This window comes from Natator depressus, chromosome 1 (genome assembly GCF_965152275.1).
Source record: "Natator depressus isolate rNatDep1 chromosome 1, rNatDep2.hap1, whole genome shotgun sequence".
Taxonomy (NCBI): Eukaryota; Metazoa; Chordata; order Testudines; family Cheloniidae; genus Natator; species Natator depressus.
In genome coordinates this window covers 210339583-210357820 of record NC_134234.1, presented here as the reverse complement: position 1 = coordinate 210357820, position 18238 = coordinate 210339583, and the positions used below count along the sequence as shown (strand labels likewise).

General features: G+C 46.2%; 1 protein-coding gene and 1 gene segment (V, D, J or C); both read left to right on the top strand.

Annotated features, from left to right (window-relative positions):
* LOC141992842 (T cell receptor beta chain MC.7.G5-like) overlaps positions 1-17949 on the top strand; it is a 187815-nt gene extending 169866 nt beyond the window's left edge. Inside the window, exons 4-7 of the mRNA XM_074962187.1 lie at positions 4157-4190; positions 8116-8448; positions 8876-8893; positions 17819-17949. Of these exons, the coding sequence (XP_074818288.1) occupies positions 4157-4190; positions 8116-8448; positions 8876-8893; positions 17819-17949 (516 nt within the window). The remainder of the gene's footprint in view (positions 1-4156; positions 4191-8115; positions 8449-8875; positions 8894-17818) is intronic.
* LOC141984978 (T-cell receptor beta chain C region-like) overlaps positions 1-18238 on the top strand; it is a 239587-nt gene that overhangs the window by 205972 nt on the left and 15377 nt on the right.

Below are 18238 nucleotides of genomic sequence, written 5' to 3'. Positions count from 1 at the left end.
CCACAACTGCCCTGTAAATGAGCCTCTGGGGAAGTCTCACTTCCAAGGGCTATTTTATGTGTGATGTAGGTAAACGGGATGTCATGTGACCTGACCTCATGCCCATTCAGAACATCTATATAACGGTGGTGCTTCACAGCATCGATCATCATCTCTGTTGCTTGACCACATTACTGATCGTCTCAGGAAAAAAGTGAAGGACTGAATGGGCCACGGCGGCTCAGCTCTCTTCATGTTCCCAGATGAGATCTCTTCAGGGTAGGGATTGCAACACACAGGGCGTGAAAGAAACCTGCACTGCCACTGCCTATGGTATGCCACTCCGAGGGTAAACAGAAGCCTGAGACTCCAGGGACGGTCAATCTAGTGCATCTCTCTAGCACTGCGCTCACACTCTGGGCATAAACACGTACATCACAGCCCGGATTTTCAGAGAAAATATCAAGGCTTGTGAAAAGCTGTGAACAAAGGCTCCCATCTGGCAGGCATGCACAGGGCCTCATGGCTCAGTGCTATCAGGTCTACGGTGCATTTGAACATGGGTTGCCAATCTCACAGGGAATGGGAAAGGCAGAGGGAGAAGGGGGTGCAACAGGAACACACAGAATGCTGTGGGGGTAGAAAATAGCTGTCTCTGAAAACAGCTCACTAACGAAAAAGCTTGTCACTAACTTATTCTAACCATGCAATAAGGCTTCTGCTAAAAATATATGTTATGAAGAGATGGCTACAGTTAGACGTAATCCTTCCTTTATACACACACACACACACACACACACACACACACACACACTCACTTTCCTCCACAAATGCAGTAACGGAGCAGCTGAGGAAATAGATTGTGGTTTCGGAGAAGCTCTCTGATGGTGATTGGCTGAAGTCCTGGAGGGGTGGAGCCTTGGGTGGGATTGTTTTTGTATGAGATTGTAACATCGTGGGGACAGGGGGCCCACGGTGATACATTCCCTAGGGGGGCCTTTACAAAAACCTCCCAGTGGGTTTCCCGTTTGAGAGCGTGCCAGGACAGAAATAGCGCAGTCTGTAGCAGGGCAGGCACATGCTCCCTGGGCTGTGCCTCACGTGTGCAGCAGCGAGGCAGGTGGATTGCATCGGGGGCATACTTAGACCATTCTACCGCGCAGCAGGGACTCTCCACCTGGGCCTGATATGCCTAGAAGACTGCCTCACAGCATGGGTTCTGTCTGGGATGTACCGAGAGCATTTGGCTCCACTCCAGCGGGGAGGCAACAGAAAGATCAGCAGCTCTGCCTGCATATTCTACCGGAGAAGTATTTATGTTTGGTAGGACAGCCAGTCCTGGGTTGGAGCTAAAACATATGTGAACCAAACAGATTCAGCTGGGGTATACCTAAAACGCGTGTCAGTGCAAGAGGGAGAGACTTTTGCTGATGTGATAACATCTTGCAATAAGTGTCCCTTTATTCATGTGAAAACGCTCCCAGAAAAAGACAATCCGAAACATAACAGAGACCTGATAGAAACATGACTTGCTGTGTCGGATGCAAAACACAGAGGCAGTAGCGATGTAAGTGTAAAACTCTGCTGGATCTTTCACTCTCCAGTTCAGCTTCCGGTATCCTTTGGGCTTGGCTGATCATAGTGACAGGCTCAAGGCTTCTCTTTGACCCTCCTCATTATTAACTCAGGGATGGCAGAACTTAGACTCTCAGCAACTGAACCTCCTGGACTGTCTTTGAGGCTTTGGATTGATTTCTTTAATCTATTAGGAAACCCCATAGTGTTCTATCAGGGTCTTCCTAGGACTTTGGCACTCTGACAGTAGAGGAGATGAAATCAGGAGCTCTTTGCTTTAATTCAGGGATAAAAAGGTGAAAACATCACACTCTTTGCAAGCACCTGTTTATAGTTATTCCTAGGTCCCATTAAGTAACTACTTCATTGACCATTGTACACCCACTAGTTACAGAGCGAATGGCTGCCTACTCCTTGGAGCACACGACTGGGAATCTGGAGCTATTAGTAACCAGGAGGTTCTGTTCTTGGCACTGTCACTGACTTGCTTGATAACCTTGGGCACATCAGTTTCCCCATCTGTAAAATGGGAACAATATGTATTGATCTCACAGGGGTAGGTGAGGACTGTTTAGATCAGGGGTTCTCAAACTGGGGGTTGGGACCCCTCAGGGGGTCACGAGGCTATTACATGGGGGGTTGCGAGCTGTCAGTCTCCACCCCAAACCCCGCTTTGTATCCTGCATTTATAATGGTGTTAAATATATAAAAAAGTGTTTTTAATTTATAAGGGGGGGTCACACTCAGAGGCTTGCTATGTTAAAGGGGTCACCAGTACAAAAGTTTGAGAACTAATGGTTTAGATAATGTCTATAAAGCAATTGGAGTGTGAAATATAAATAAAACAATAATAGGATCAGTAAATAATGAAAAGTGCTCTAGTGAATGCTGAGTGTTGAACATAAGCAATGTGGACTGTTTTTATGCCAATGATCACTAAACCGGGGCTGAGTGGCCCTCACATCTCTGGGATTTTAGATAGAGTAAACACCTCCTATGTCTGTCCACATCACCTGTAGCATGTCCCTTTCTTCTGCTTATGATGCGGCCCCTTGTCACCGTGACCAACGATAAAGTCTATTTTGGCGCAGGCACAAAACTCACTGTGTTAGGTAAGAAAATCCCATTTTTCTTTATAATCCCTTGAAATCCCAGATCTTCCCCTTTTGGGAATAACCCCCCCCCCCCCATCCACATCCCCCTTTGGTTATTGAGCTGGTGTTTTCCCAGTGTGCCAATTACCCAGCCTACTTCGGAGAAGGGACTAAACTCACCGTTCTAGGTAAGGACATAAAATTCCTTGTGAGTTGCTGAATGAATGTAATATATGTGGACAATGGGGCTGCCCTGGCAAAGAATTAGGAAGGGTGAGGGGCTGTGATATATTTGTGTATCCTAAATTTGCATTAATATAACAACCTCTGAAAAATCTCTCTGATCCACAAAGGTGTAAGTATTCCCCTAGAGAGCTAGTTATTCTGGGGCTACAGAACATTAAAAACCAACACATGCATCAGCACATCTAGCCAGAGGGGACTGAGTTACACTCACGTTTTAGATAGCACAAACAATAGTGTGTAGGGGTCAAACCAGAGTCCATTAACTTCAGTAACTCTGGTCTCTTTGGGATTGAACATACACATATTTTGTCTGGGATGACAAGGTAACAAACAAATATGCATGATATTTTTAACAGACAAAATAGAACAACAAACAAACGATCCATTTTATCCCAAGCCGTGCTCCCAGATGCCTTGTGCTCTAATTCCCAGTTGCTCTTTTTCCATCCACTGGGACACAGGGCCCCTAACAACAGACCAAATGGGGCAGAGGAGGGGGATAGATTGCAGGGTGGGTTCAGCAGAGTGAGTTTGGAGGTAGGTTTTCCTGCAGCTGCATAATGGTGTGAACTCTGAAAGACAATACTTCGGCGATGGCACCAAACTCACTGTCCTAGGTAAGAGAGAAGCCTGAGTCGTGTGTTGTTTGTGATATTATTGAGGTATTGCCATACGAGACCTGACCAGTGCTTCACCTAGTCCTATGTCCCACTTACTGGAACAGGCCTCTGGTCCATCTAGTCCAGTGACCCACAGCTAATACCAGATGCTGCAGAGGCATGTGTGACCCCCACCCCATCCATAAAGTAGCTGCTAGTGCCATCTGGTATCATAGTGGCAGGCTTGACACCAAGCAATGGCCAACACAAGCCTTGGAACCTGTGGATTGATAGCCCTGGTGTTTTTACCCTAGCTGGTGTTCTTGCATGTTGTATTCTGAGCCATATGTGTGTCTAATTCGTTTTGGATTCAGCCATGGGACTAGGTCAATCTCCTCACTCTACAGAGCAATTACATAGGGCCAAAAAAGATAAAATGAGATGGTGGGGGGGTTGCAGTGACTCACTTCTCGTGTCCTCCCTGGGCTGAGGTGTATTATAACATGAACACTCACTGGGAGTCCTATGACAGGAGAAAGGAAGAAGTAACAGCTCTCTCCAGCCGTTTCTGAAGGGAGTAAGGAGGTTGGGGATGGAGAACTCGTCCCCAGTCCATGTGGTTTTTGCAGCTCTCCTGCCTCACTGTGTAACAACCGTGAGCAGTACTTTGGAGACGGGACCAGGCTCACGGTGTTGGGTAAGGAAAGGGCTACTGGCTCCTGGGCTGTGGGCCATGGGGGGGGAGGGTAGTTAAGGAGAGCATAGCCTGATGGCATCTCTGGGACGGGTGCGCTCCACAACATTCTTCTTTCACTGACCCCAGTAAAATGTCCGACTGCCTGTCTGTCACTCTATCTTTTTCTTGATTTTCCTCTCTCTGTAATGTTCTTATTCCCTCTCTCTCTCTTTGTCTCTCTGTGTCTCCCACACACAGTTCCTCTCTCTTGTCCCTCTCTTTCACCCTCTCTGGGGGCTGTTTTGAGATAGATAACATAGGAAGGACGTTGTAGAATCATACACTCCTCTTTGCCTCCTGTCTTTTGCTGTCGAATGCCGGAGATTAGTCTGATTGCAGTCTCCAGTGATACAATCTGGCCATGATTGCTACAAAGTTTCCTGAGTTGGGGAGCAGTGGGGGCTGGGCCAGGCTTTAGCTGTTGTGGGTTTTATTCTGACAGCTTACAGCTGTGTTTTAATACCTCTCCCCTTATCTTCGGAGCTGGCACTGTACTCACTGTTATAGGTAAGAGGTCATGATTTATCTCCTCACTCCCCTGAAGGACGCTTAAAAGTTTCCCTTATGCTAGTGACATGTAGCATTCACACAAGTAGAAGTGAGGGAAAACTGGCAAGACAATTATTCAAGGCACAATCTCTACCCAATTGGTCTTGCTGTGAAAATAAGGGGAAAAAAAGCAATGATCGTGTACTCACCCATTAAAAAACATTGACTTTGGCAAGTGGGTATATAAAATAGACTATTCCTAGGCTACTGTATCAATAGATTTCTTTCAGATTCTCTCTTTCTATGTGTCTGCCTGTATGTCTCAATCTCTCTGTTTCATTCCTAGTCCACCCATTTCTCTGGCCTTCTATGTTTTCTGTGTGTTTTGCAGTGTTGTTGCAGCTGTGTTGGTCCCAGGATATTAGAGTGACAAGAGGGGAGAGTTAATATCTTTTATTGGACCAACTTCTGTTGGTGAGAGAGGTCTGGTTCCAGGCCTGAAGAAGAGCTCTGTGGAGCTTGAAAGCTTGTCTCTCTCACCAACAGAAGTTGTCCCAATAAAAGATATTAGCTCACCTACCTTGTCTTTTTGTGTTTTGTCCTTCTCTAGCTCTGTCTCTTTCTTTGTCTTTCTTTCTCTCTCTCTCTCTCTCCATCCCTCTCTCTTTTTTCTCTGTCTGTCTCTTTGTCTTTGTTTCTCTCTCTGTTTCCATGTCTCCTCCACTCTCTATTCCTTGAGGGCAGGATCTGATAAGCACACTGAGCATTTATGCCAGAGAGGCTTTGAAGACAACAGAAAACAGTTTGTAAAACAAAACACTAATTATGATGGTGGGAACAAGAAAAGGGATCATAGCTCCCCCATAGTCACAGCATTGGTTATGGGGAAGGGGAGGCAGCTGCTCAGTTTCCTACAAGACCCCTACTACTGTGCTCTGCAGCCAGCACACTAAATTTTGCGGAGGGAGCCCATCTCACAGTTCTAGGTGAGCACTGACTATCGTGGTTAATATTAATCGCTGAAATAAAGCACCAGGATTTGGAATCCAAATTAAAACTTCCAAGTCAGGTTCCACGTCAGATAAAAACCTCCACTGGCTTTCACGCACCCTAGAAATGGTTCCTCTACAGGTGCCAGTCAGCCCCAGTGAGCTGCGTGATATGCTGGCTCTCTGAAATGGACATATCCCCATAGGATATGTTTAACCTATCGCCTTTCATTCAGTATGGTGCTTCCAGGGATCTTGGAAAGCATTCATAATGGAACCCATTTCATTAGGGGATAACAGTAATTATAGTTTTCAGAGTGGTAGCCGTGTTAGTCTGTATCAGCAGAAAGAACAAGGAGTACTTGTGGCACCTTAGAGACTAACAAATTTATTTGAGCATAAGCTTTCATGGGCTAAAGCCCACTTCATCAGATACATGCAGTGGAAAATACAGTAGGAAGATATATAGAGAGAGAACATGAAAAAATGCAGTGTGCATTTTCAGGTTCTCAGTAATTATAGTGGAGCTGCAAAAAGATCAGTGATTTGTTTGATTTTGCTACACAACTCTTCACTGCAAGGGTTCCAACAGGGAGAAACTTAGTACTATAATGGTGGGTGCTTTAGAAATGCTCCCTGCCTAAATTTGTCACTTATACAATATTTTCAAAACAATACACAAATCTTAAGTAAGGGTAAAGTACTGAACGAAAAGTGTGCCTATGCATGCTTGTGCAAATGTATGTGTGTGTCTATGCATGATGAAGTGGTTAAGTCTTCCTCTGATGCCTGACTTGGCCAGTGTTGGAGACCAGACTGCACAGACCATTGATATGGCAACTTCTGTGTCCCAAATAAAATACATAAAATCCCAGCTGACTTCTACTGAAGTCTCTTATCCTATAGACTAAATGTTATTGAGCAAGTAGACCAAGGACAAAGTTGTATGTCCTCATCACTCTTGTCCCCAAATCTACAAGGAGGATATTCTTATTTCAGTGAGGATATAAAGGGGAGGATAAAGCTAATTTAGGGTGAAGAATTTAAAAAAGTAGAGATGGAAATCATATCTAGGTCACATCTTGTCCATCCCCTAGTTCATTCCCCCCACATTTTCACCAATGCAGAATCGTTCCCTTGGGGTTTGTCCAATCCCAGTTTTACATGATTTAAGTAATGAGGCTTCCAGCACTTCTTCCCTGGGGTGGACTATTTCATGCTATTCCAGAACCTTGGTATCAGGTCATGTTTCCTGCCATTCAGGAAACATTTCATTTTGCTCATTTTCATCCCATTGCTCCTAGCTATTCACCTCAGGTGTCCTTGAACAATTTCTCTCGCTCCTTGGGCAACGTGGAATTTCTCATCTTATGGGCTTTCTCATATGGCAGAGAGGTGCCTACAAGGAAGAGGAAAATACTAGATACTGTGGCTTCAAAACTAATGCTAACATTTTAAGGGGAGAATAAGATGATGTGAGCTTATCATCAGTAACTCAGGGTATGTTGCATCTCAGAATGCCACGTTCCCAAAGGGGTGTTCTCTGTCTGTATGCCTCTATCTGTCTCCATGTCTCCACTCTCTATTCCTCAAGGGTTTGCCACAACAGGCCAGCCAAGGCAGGAAAAGATTCTACATCTCTAGCAGGAGTTTGGCACCTTTGTAATAAAACAGAGAAGCTTCTGTAAGGAATGTGATGCCCCTTTAAGGGCCAAGCACACATACAACAGCCAAAACTGAAAGTCAAGATGTAAGGCTGTGCCAGTTAAGGCTAAAGCAATGATCAGGAGTTGATCACTTTGGGGAGGGTCCATCTCTCAGCTCAGCTCCAGGGCTCTTCTTGGAGAGCCTTCCTCCAGCCAGCGGGGGAAGGTTAACCCCTTTCCTGCCAGTGCCTGAATGGGGCCTGTGAACTGATCACACTGTAGTATAATTCTGAGTAATACACTATTGTGTCTTATTACACCTCCCCAAAACACTCTGTAATTGCCAAGAACATATTGCTTCTTGTGTCTTACGATGCAGCACACTGCCCACAAGGAACACACTGCATGTTTTGTCTGATAATACCCATGGATACTTTTCCCTGTCAGGATGGAGGCATGGGTTTGGTAGTATCCCTTTAAATAATTTGGGAATTTGGAGTCCCCTAGTGTGCCTCCCAGTTTTCTGTTGCAGAAGGCACCAGAACTCTGTCTCAGCCATAGTTTGTATGTAGCTAGGCCTGCTATGTTCTGATCTAGTTAGTAAACATGGTGCCTTGGGGTCCAGCTGTGTCTGTGTGGTTTCCTTGCATTGTCAATGTTGTATAGAGAGTAAAGACACAATCAGTACCCTGAGGGGTTGTTGGCGCAAGGCAGGAGAGGGTTTGTGCAGGGCTGTCTGTGCCATATTGCTTTCTGTTCCAGAGGATGAGCTCACTATCACCTCCCCCGAAGTGGCCATCTTTCCCCCATCAAAGCAGGAGATCAAAGAGAAGGGGAAGGCCACTCTGGTGTGCCTGGCCACAAAGTTCTACCCCGACCACATCAAGCTGGTCTGGCAGGTGAATGATGCTGAGAGGGAAGACGGGGTGAGGACAGATGAGTTTTCCACTTGGCATGAAAAATCAAAATCATACTCCCTGACCAGCCGCCTGAGGATCTCAACCAAAGAGTGGTTCAACTCCAAGAACAGTTTCCGGTGTGCTGTGAAGTTCCACCTGGATGAGATCCAGTATAAAGTGATCAGAGGTGGAGATGGTGAGTAGCAACTGAGCATTACGTTATCGTATGAAATGGAAAACAATCAAAGTGGAAAGAAAAGCAAAAGGAGATGAAAGAGAGAGAAAATAATCCTGACAGAAATACAAAGAGAAAGACAGTGGCATCTGCAAATGTGCAGGTTCATGGACACACATATACGTGTACATGTATGAGTATATATGTGTATGTTCACAGGGATACATATTTGCATGTGCATAGTCTTTTTATATGTGTATATAGTCAAGTACATTTTCATAGCTCTCTATAGAATTTAGCTAAGAAACACTCCGAAGAGTCTATAATCTAAATAATATGAGTAAGTACCACTAATACCATCAGTATGTAACATCCCAGAAACTCTGAAGCCTGTATTCTGTCAGCTCTGAGGAATGCTGTGACTTACAATCCTTTCTTTGCCTTTCAGGATGTGGCATCACTGAAGGTAGGCATTTCCTCTCACTGCCTCTATCTCTCCAGGAATTTAAACTCCCTTACTAGCAGACACTATGTACAGGGTGTGTCAGGAAGAGTTTAAGGCCACAAGGGACCACCGGATCATCTATTTATGAATATCACAGGCCACCAACACCACCCAACACCCCCACACTAAAGCCAACAACCAAAATTAGACCAAAGTCCTACAGCCCACAGGAGACTAGACTAGTACGTGGAGGAAATGTGTTATGTTTCTCTGCACTAAGAGAGAAGCAAGAACTTCCAGCCTAAAATGTCCGGTATAGCTTATGAAGAAAAGATAACTAAAAAGTACAAAAGAAAAACCTGCATGTGAGAGACAGTGCACTGAGATTGCCACCTCCGGGGGCTCCCTTTGTAAATTACACAGGGGGGATCATGGAACCTTCCTCATCCAATCAGATTTGCTCCCTCGGTCTTCCCTCTCCTTCAGTATAATTATGAACAGCAGATATCTTCAGACTGGAAAGTTACCAGCTTAGTCATTACTCATAGAAGGCCCATCTATGAAACAGGTATTTTCCAAATGGCTCCATGAGGCATTAAAAGCATTAAAGAGCCAGTGAATATCAGGAATATAAATACAAATGCCATGCTATTCAGCTTTATTTGGGTGCCTGGTGTAATCAGATATCCAGCCCAGTTTTTCAGTGATGTATAGTAAGACCTTCTATTCCTCGCTGTGGATTTCTTATTCGACTGTTGATACTCTAGATGCAGATTCCCCAGATTATATAATTCCATAAATAATCAGTGTTTGATTTACAGACTCCTACATGCGATCTGGCAACTCTACAAAGCTCACCTACCTGATGCTCTTGTGGAAAGCCATGCTCTATGCCTTGCTGGCGAGCGCTCTGGTGTGGAGAGTCAAGGTAGGCTGGGCATTGGTTTTTGTTTGGGTTCGCAAAATCAGAGGTTCAAGGATGCAACAGGGACATCGGATGCAGAGAACGCTAGCAATGGGCAAAGACCTACAATCTTGTCCTTCCTTCTCCCAGCCATTGCAAGGTTGTTTTCCATATATTCTGCAGGGCTTTGTCCAGTCTAGTATAATGTCCCAAACAATGAGGTTTCCACCACTTCCCTTTCACAGTCTAATAGAAACCCGCTGTTAGGAAAGGTTTCCTGATACCCAACACAAATATTCCTTTTCAGGGCACTTGTTAACACATGAGGAAAGCTCAAAAGAATTAACTATAGCTTCTCCAGAGTATGACTAAGGTGGCTATGTTAACATTCTACGTGTATTGGAAAGAGTGCACCTGGAGAGGAATAGCTAAGTGGTTTCTGAGGAGATCCTGGGGTTAATGGGATGAATTTGAATACAGGGGGGAGTTTTGACTGTTGAATGATGTTCGGTTGAATGATCTCCCTGAGGGGTGTGATGGAAGCGCCATTACATGACTCATTTAAACCTCAGGTTGGACAAAGCACTAGAACATAGACCTTATGGACCGATCCAGGGAGTTATAGACAGATGGGCACAATGTATTGAGTCATTGTTCTGTGTTTGTACAGTGCCTAGCACAGTGGGTTCCTGGTCCATGACTGGGGCTCTTAGGCACAATGGCAATACAAACAATAAAAAATAATAATACACTTGTGTGATGGCACTGGACTTTTTCACAGCATTTTGGACGACTTTTGTATGTGGCTCAGTTTCCCGTATGTGGGGCATGTTTAAATAGGTGGGAGGAAAAGTGTAGTTACTTGTTGCAGAGACCCAGAGATATAGGTGTAACTGATGCCTAGCTGCCTGGGTCCCCTGTCCCCATGCCCATGGATTATCCCAGAAAACACTGGCCACTCCAGTCACTCGGACATTTGGTACCTTGCAACAAACGACCATGGATCAGCCACCCTCCTTAGGAAGCCAGCTGGGTGTGACCAACTGGAGAACAAAGGACTGGGGAGGGACCAGGGGGGTTGTATTGTGTGGGCTGCTGGAGTCAGAGGGAAGCTTCTGGAGTGGGACTAAAGAGGGGTCAGAGGGCTCTGGGTTCTAGACTGACCCAGATGGACTTTGCTGTAAATTTCCATTCTCCGTGCTAACTAAGGACTTTCTATGCTGGCTGAGAGTCACAGCAGAGTCGGGAAGTTGGGGGTGCATTGCTCCCTTTGGGTGTGTAAGTCTCCCCCATGTGTCCAACTCAGGTGGACTCACTGAAGGGAGCTCACGGCATGAAGCAGGGGTGCTGAAGGCTCTGAGGTTGGGTCCCAGGAGGCGATAAAGCCGAGTGGCTTACCCCAGTGAGAGAGTGTGACCCTAAGGGGGCTGACACACTGAAGGGATCCTCCCAGGGACTGTTCCAGAGCTGTTTGAGAGCACCAGACCTGTGAAAAGTTGGGTATAAAACTCTACCAAATCAGAATGGCAGTGACACCAGATGTAAGGCAGTGGAGACTCTACTGACAACAAACAGGGGAAGTGCACTGGGCCAGATGATGCACTGACTGTTTTGCATTGCTCTGTGATGCATAGCACCTTGTGAATCTGAACCATTGTTTCTATAGGGTGGTCACTTTTGTTTGTGTTTTTCTTTCTTCTGTTTAGGCTGGTGACAAGCTGAGCAGAGAATAAATTGGGACTCGTCTCCAGCACCTCAGGAGGAACACAGCTAAATTTATCTACTGCCCCGAATCCTCCAGGGAGAAGGATTTTGCTTCTGCCTGCACCCTGCCTATATTCCATTCCTTGGAGGGGTTTGATGGGTCGAGTAGTTCCTCTCTATCCATCTCTCTCAGTAGTGACTAATGGCTCCCCCTACCCCCAGAGCTTTAAAAGCTAGATAGCTACTCATGGTGAGAGACTGAGGTGGCTGCCCTCTGAAGCCGTAATAAAGTCTTGGTTTCTTTTCATTTGAAAAACCTGAGTTTGTGTCTTTTCTCTGATAGCTACAGGGCTGGAGTCCACACACTGCAGCATGGAATGACACACATCATCATGCAGAGCCCATGTTAATCTGCATTCATTGACCGGGATTAGAAAAGTATCTCATCTGCAGTTAGGAAAATACAGGGGTCTTCGAGTTCTCATGCATCAGGGTATACACTGAAGTTCCACCCACAGTCCTTGCTGACCTCCTTCCTGGAATAAAGTGGTATAATATTGTCAAGGTCCTTCTTTTTCAGCTTTGGTTTTGTTTTTTAATTTCCTGGGAATGTATTGGTGTTTATTCAAAAATTTAAAAAAACATGAGAAAATCAGTAAAAACCAAAAATGAAGGGCAGTGGGTGAGTAGGGGAAGAGTGCTCAATACTCACATGGAGGGGAGGGGAGGGGTGCCTGGTACTCACAGGGTGCAGTGGGCAGGGTGTGCTGGAGGGTACTTACCCTGAGGAAGCCTTCCACTCCTTGTAGCGGTCAGGTGGTCTCAGCTTCTGGGACCCAGCTCCCTGCCCCTCTCACTCTCCTACTGTGGAGAGGAAGCAGTTGGGGCTGTGCAGAAGTGCCAGGATCAGGAGGGGATCAGGAGGCTGCACCCCCATAAGTACGGATCCTTCTGCTGGATAGAGCCCCTTGCCGACCCCAACCCTTCAGCACAGCCCCGTCCGGTTGCCCTGCACAGGCTCTGTCCAGCAGGGGAAGTGGATGGGGCTCTGTGCCCGGGGCCATGCTGAAGGGCTAGTGTCATGAGAGGAGCGTCTCCAAAGCAACGTCAGGTGCGAAAAAGCCAAAATCTGAGTGAAAATCAGTAAAATCAAAATACTGGCTTTTTGAACACCTGGGAATTTTTCAACAAAAATCAATAAATAGCAAAAATGAAGGGCCTTGAATACTGTATCATTAGGTGCTTTATTATTTATATCTAAGATTAGACTGTTAGCTCTCCTGGGCATGGATTATATCTTTCTATTTGGCAAGGTGCCTTACATAGTTTGGACAAAGTAAAAAATAATAATAATGAGATGTATTGCAGTTTCCTTTGAAGCTTTCAGCATTTATCCTATCAGAGACAGGATACCAGACGAGAAGGTCATTGTATGCCTAGATGGCATTTTCCCAGGGCTTTGCAGTTGGGGAAGCTATACAAAGACCAAGACCCTCAAAGGTCTTTAGGCACCTACTTTCACTTAGCTATTGAAAAACTATGGAAAATGTCCTATTTGAAGACTGTGCTTTTTTTTTCTTCTCTTCTGCTTTGTTCTATATGAGCAAAGGAATGGATGACCTCAGGTGGATCAGGGTAGGAACATCTTGGGCCCAGTTCTCCCTTGCACCATATATGAGCTGAGCATAGGGAACAAGGGGAAGGGGGAAAAGATGGCTTTACACCACTTCTGTGCCTTTTGTATTTTAGGCCAGGCCCAGCCATGGATGGCATAAGGGCAGGCACAGAAACTAGCCTGTGGATGCCAGGTGAAAGTAGATCAGAGAGCTGGATCAGTAAAAAGGGACAAGCTGGGAGACAGCTGAAGCAGGTACAGTAACTCCTCACTTAAAGTCATCCCGATTAACGTTGTTTCATTGTTACGTTGCTGATCAATTAGGGAACATGCTCATTTAAAGTTGGTCAGTGCTCCTTTATAACGTTGTTGGGCAGCCGCCTGCTTTGTCCACGGCTTGCAGAAAAAGCAGCCCGTTGGAGGGGGGTTTGGAACCAGGGTGGATCGGCAGCCCCACTATCAGCTTTCCTAAGCTCCCTGTGTGGCAGTCGCCCAGCAGGCTATCAATTGCCCGGCAGTCCAGCTGTCCCTCCCCCCACTGCCATGTGCTGCTCCTGCCCTCTGCCTTGGAGCTGCTCCAGGGAGCCTCCTGCTTGCTGTGCAAGGGAGGGGGGGGGGAAGGGGTGCTAATGTCAGGGTATCCCTCTCCCCCTGCTCCTGCCCCCTGCTCCTTTACCCCATACACAGAGCAGGTGGGGGGACACGACATGGCTCAGGAACCTGGCAGCAGCTGCTGTCTCAACTTGCTGATCTACTTAAACCGGCACTGTACTTAGAGTGAGGCCAGCATGCACGTCTCTCTTACACATCGTGTGGTGTGTGTCTTTGTCTCTCTCTGCCATGCTGTCTCCCCTCCCTCCATTCGTGATGCCTTGTAGAGTGTGGGGCTACATTAACAACAATGTGTTAACCCTTGAGGGCTCAGCCGAGTGCTAGTTCGTCATTTAGCAGTGAGGCATTCCCTGGGAAATATCCCACCCTCTTCCACCCTGTGACTCCACCACCTCAACCAAGCTTCACAATCATCATTTCTGTGTACAGTATTAAATTGTTTAAAACTTATACTATATAAAATATAGTCTTTTGTCTGGTGAAAAAAATTTCCCTGGAACCTAACCCCCTCTATTTACATTAATTCTTATGGGGAAATTGGATTTGCTTAACATTGTTTCGCTTAAAGTAGCATTTTTCAGAATCATAACTACAACATTAAGCGAGGAGTTACTGTAGTTTAGTCTCCATTCTGTGCTCCAGTAAGACCCACACAAGATGCCTGACTTCCAGCTGTCTAGACAGCGCAAGCCAACCAAAGGACTCAGAAGCAAATTTCCAGCTACTGAGTCAGCCAAGATCTGAACTTCCTGCAAAAAGGTGACACCTCACCCAAGCATCCTTCAAGACCACTAAGGGCAGATAGACAGACAGACAGACAGTGCTCTCCTTGTTCTATTGTGACTGGACATCCCTTGTGCAATTATTTGATGCAATCTCTCCAGGATACATCACTGGGCCAGGGGGACTATGTACAGGCTAACTACTTAACAGCCACTGTCTAGTAACCCCACTTACATGTGTGGTTTTGTCATCGTCCACCAAGTGGCTCATGAACATGTTTGGCTACATTCAGTGTTTTGGATTGTTACTATGGGGTAAGTCTCTGCTTTGTCTAGGGAGCCAACTGGGAGAGGGTACTCTGCCTCCAACGCTAGCAAGCGGGGATGGGGCCCTGTACTAGGAAGCCCATGGCTATTCCTCAAAACCTCATGGTGTGTACAAGCCAAGAGGTGGAGAGGAAGGGCAACTAACCAAGGAGGGAGTGAGGATGGAAATGCACCGGTACCATGGCCTGCGGGTGCCACAGAAACACACATGAAACTTGGAGTGACACTGTCTGGTGTGCGAATGTGCCATGGGACACAGAAGTACGTGGGCCAATGCAACTGCACAGGTTACATAGCCCTAAAGTTGCCACAGAATGGGATCTCCAATTATTAGAAATAATTAGTATCTTCACTTTACCACTCAGCTCTAGCCACACTGTTTTACCCAGCAATATGGTGGGACACTGGGGTCAGTGTTGACTTACATGGGAGAAAGTCACCTCCTGAGTCACCCACACATTTTCTTGCAGCTCTGCACCTCTTAGCACCATGCAGGGACCTTTGGGTCAATGCTGACTTACAGGAGAAAAGGCCCCTTCCTGAGTCACCCAAACCACTCCCTGTACCAATTGCTTTTTCCTTGAAAGTATTCTGCCTAAGTACTGACCCTTCCTAGCATGAGAAACCTGACACAATCTTAGCCCAAGTCAGTTAGCCTGAAGACGGGGGAAGGGAGCCAAGAAGATGTGTGGTGGGGAGCAGCAGAGAGCTGGGAGGATGTGGTGAAGGTAGAGAGCATAGCAGATGTGGGGAGGAGCTGTTCATATTGTGTCAGTGCAGAATTGAAAAGGCAGCAGAAGTTTCAATAACAAGGCCCTGGGGGTTTGGTCTCTGAATGTGGTTAAATGCTCAGAGTCACAAGTGATTGGTGAGTCACCATTTCATTCCACCTGTCAGCCAATGTAGGTCTTATTCTCAAAACCACATGCAACACTGAGATGACAATGATACAAAGCATTTCCAAGAGGTCACAGCGCAGGTGGTACTGTTCTGTGGGCCACGCTTCCGAGCATTGTTCTGTCTGTGGTTTACAGATAATAAACAGGGTGTCGAACCAGCATCGCTCTCACCCGGGTCATGCAAAACCCTGCAATCTATATACCAGGCATGCATCACAAACCCCACCCCCTACAGGTGCTATTATTTGGCCTCCTTGCTGCCATTCTCAGCAGAGAAGCCGTGGAGTAAATGGGTCATGGAGACTGAACACTCCTTTCACTCATGGAGGTGGTCACTGCAAGTCAGGGATGGGACATGCTGACAGAGCAGTGTGTGAAGAAGCCTGCACCAACCACTGCCCATGCTGTCCCTGTTGGGTGGACTTCAGGATCCAAAGAATGTCAGTCCAGCATCTTTTCCCAGCACCAAATTCACTGTAGCCTTAAAACCAATCAGTGGACTCACTAAACCACTTCAATCGTCATCTGTGATTAGAAAGAAAGAGGTGATGTTTTGATCTTAGTTAACTAGGGAATAAACTCACAGTTCTGCTACGCCTGGCACTGCTCTGAACTGGGGTGAGGGGTCATAAAAAGTCCTAGAAATTGGGGTAACTGACACTTCTGAGAAAGGCTGGAACGAAATGAAAAGGGAAGCAGGATCTGGAAGAACTGGCTAAGAAAACCAAAGATATTATAACCCTTGTAGAGAGAAGTTTCAAGGTAACGGATTATGGCTGCCACTGAGGAAAGTTCAAAAGGTAAGGACCAAATACATGCCCCCAACTCACACCCCAAAAGAGTAGAGAAGCATCAAGAGGCCCAGTTCATTCCTATGGTGTACCACCTTAATACTGTACCATCATAAATGAACTGCCACACTGATGGATCTGGCCCCACACAGAATTACCCTGTGTATGCATTGGGCACAAGTTAGCACAACCCTTGGGATACTGAAGCAGGGCTTGCCTAGTCTAGAATATGTAAGGTCCAGGGGCGTCCTTTGATTCCCTTCCCAAAACCAAACTCAGTCTGATGCAAGGATGAACTGGGCCAAAGATGTCCATTTTTGTTGGTTTAGGGAACCTGTGTGCAGACTCACTGTGCCAGCAGATGGCAGCAAAGAGTATAAGACAGTGCACATAGGAAACCCTATTTGCAAAGCCTTTATTTGCACAGTTGAGATGATGTGACTCAGAAACAATGTCAAGATGAGATCAGGACTTTTTTGGAGTTCTGATTAAATAAGTGCCATTCCTGTTATGACCCAATCAAACCACCAATGCCCCTCAATCCTGCCCTGCAGCCCTCCTGCTATTCCAGTCCTGGGCTCCCCACACAGCTCTGCTGATTCCCTCAATCGTGATTTTTTTTTGCTGTTCCTGTACCAGGCTTCTCTAGGGTAGAATTCGATAATCATAATGAACAGGTGTGGGGTTTTTTTTGTTTTCACCTATGGCTGGGATTCACTGATGTAATTTCACTCTGAGGGACATTGTCCACCTAGTCCTGTGGAGGGGAAAGATGCCTAGCTCTCATTAGACAATTGTATACTAATGTCTTCTTTTTATATTGTTCAATTCCACCTTGGCTTTTGTATCCCTCCCCTCATGCAGGAGAAGAGCTATGACCCGGTACAAGATGGGTGAGCATTTTCCAGATCACCCTGATGTCACTTCCTGCCTCTACTCTACAAATAGCACATTTCTCTGGTGATTCAAGTTAAGTACCGTATGCAAAGAGAAGTATGTCTCAGCTCTACCCACTTCTTCTGTGGCTCCTCATCGCTCCTTGTAAGTGTTTATAGAGCCTTATTCAAAGAGAGAACAAAGAAAGGAGAGCAAGAGAGAGGGGAGGTGGAAGAAATTAAGGGACAGTACTAGATAGATAGATAGATAGATAGATCAAGCAAACACGCAAGAAAGCAACGACAGACTGAGAGAATAAGAGAGCCAGCAGGCAGGCAGACACAGGACATTCAGGACATGGGTCTCCCGATAAAAAATATTCTCTTGTGTCTTTAATCTCTCCCCTGCCCTTGTTCTCATGCTGACTGATGGCAGAGGGTAGTATGGACACTTTGTACAGATCCCTAACCCTTTGTTCTTACTATCTCTCCATCAGTTCTCTGTGAAGAGAGGGAGCAGGTGGTACTGTCCCAGGTGCCCGGGTGGGTGACACAGAAGACTGAGACCATGGCCAAACTGCACTGCTACCAGAACAACACAGATCATGGCTGGATGTACTGGTACTGACAGCCAGCAGCACACTGAGGGCTGGAGCTCATAGGAGTGCTAATTAAAGGGACCCCAGAACCCACTTTTGAGGAGCACTTCAGGGACAACTGATTCAGTATGGGACGTGACAATGACAGACACTGCACACTGCAGATAGTTCTGCTGAAGCCCAGGGACTCTGCCCTGTATTTTTGTGCCGCCAGTCACACACTGTTGCAAAACCCTGAAGCTGCCAGACAAAAACTGGACTTGGGACTCACAGATATACTACCTTGGGTGGCTGTGATCTGTTCAGAACTCATACACT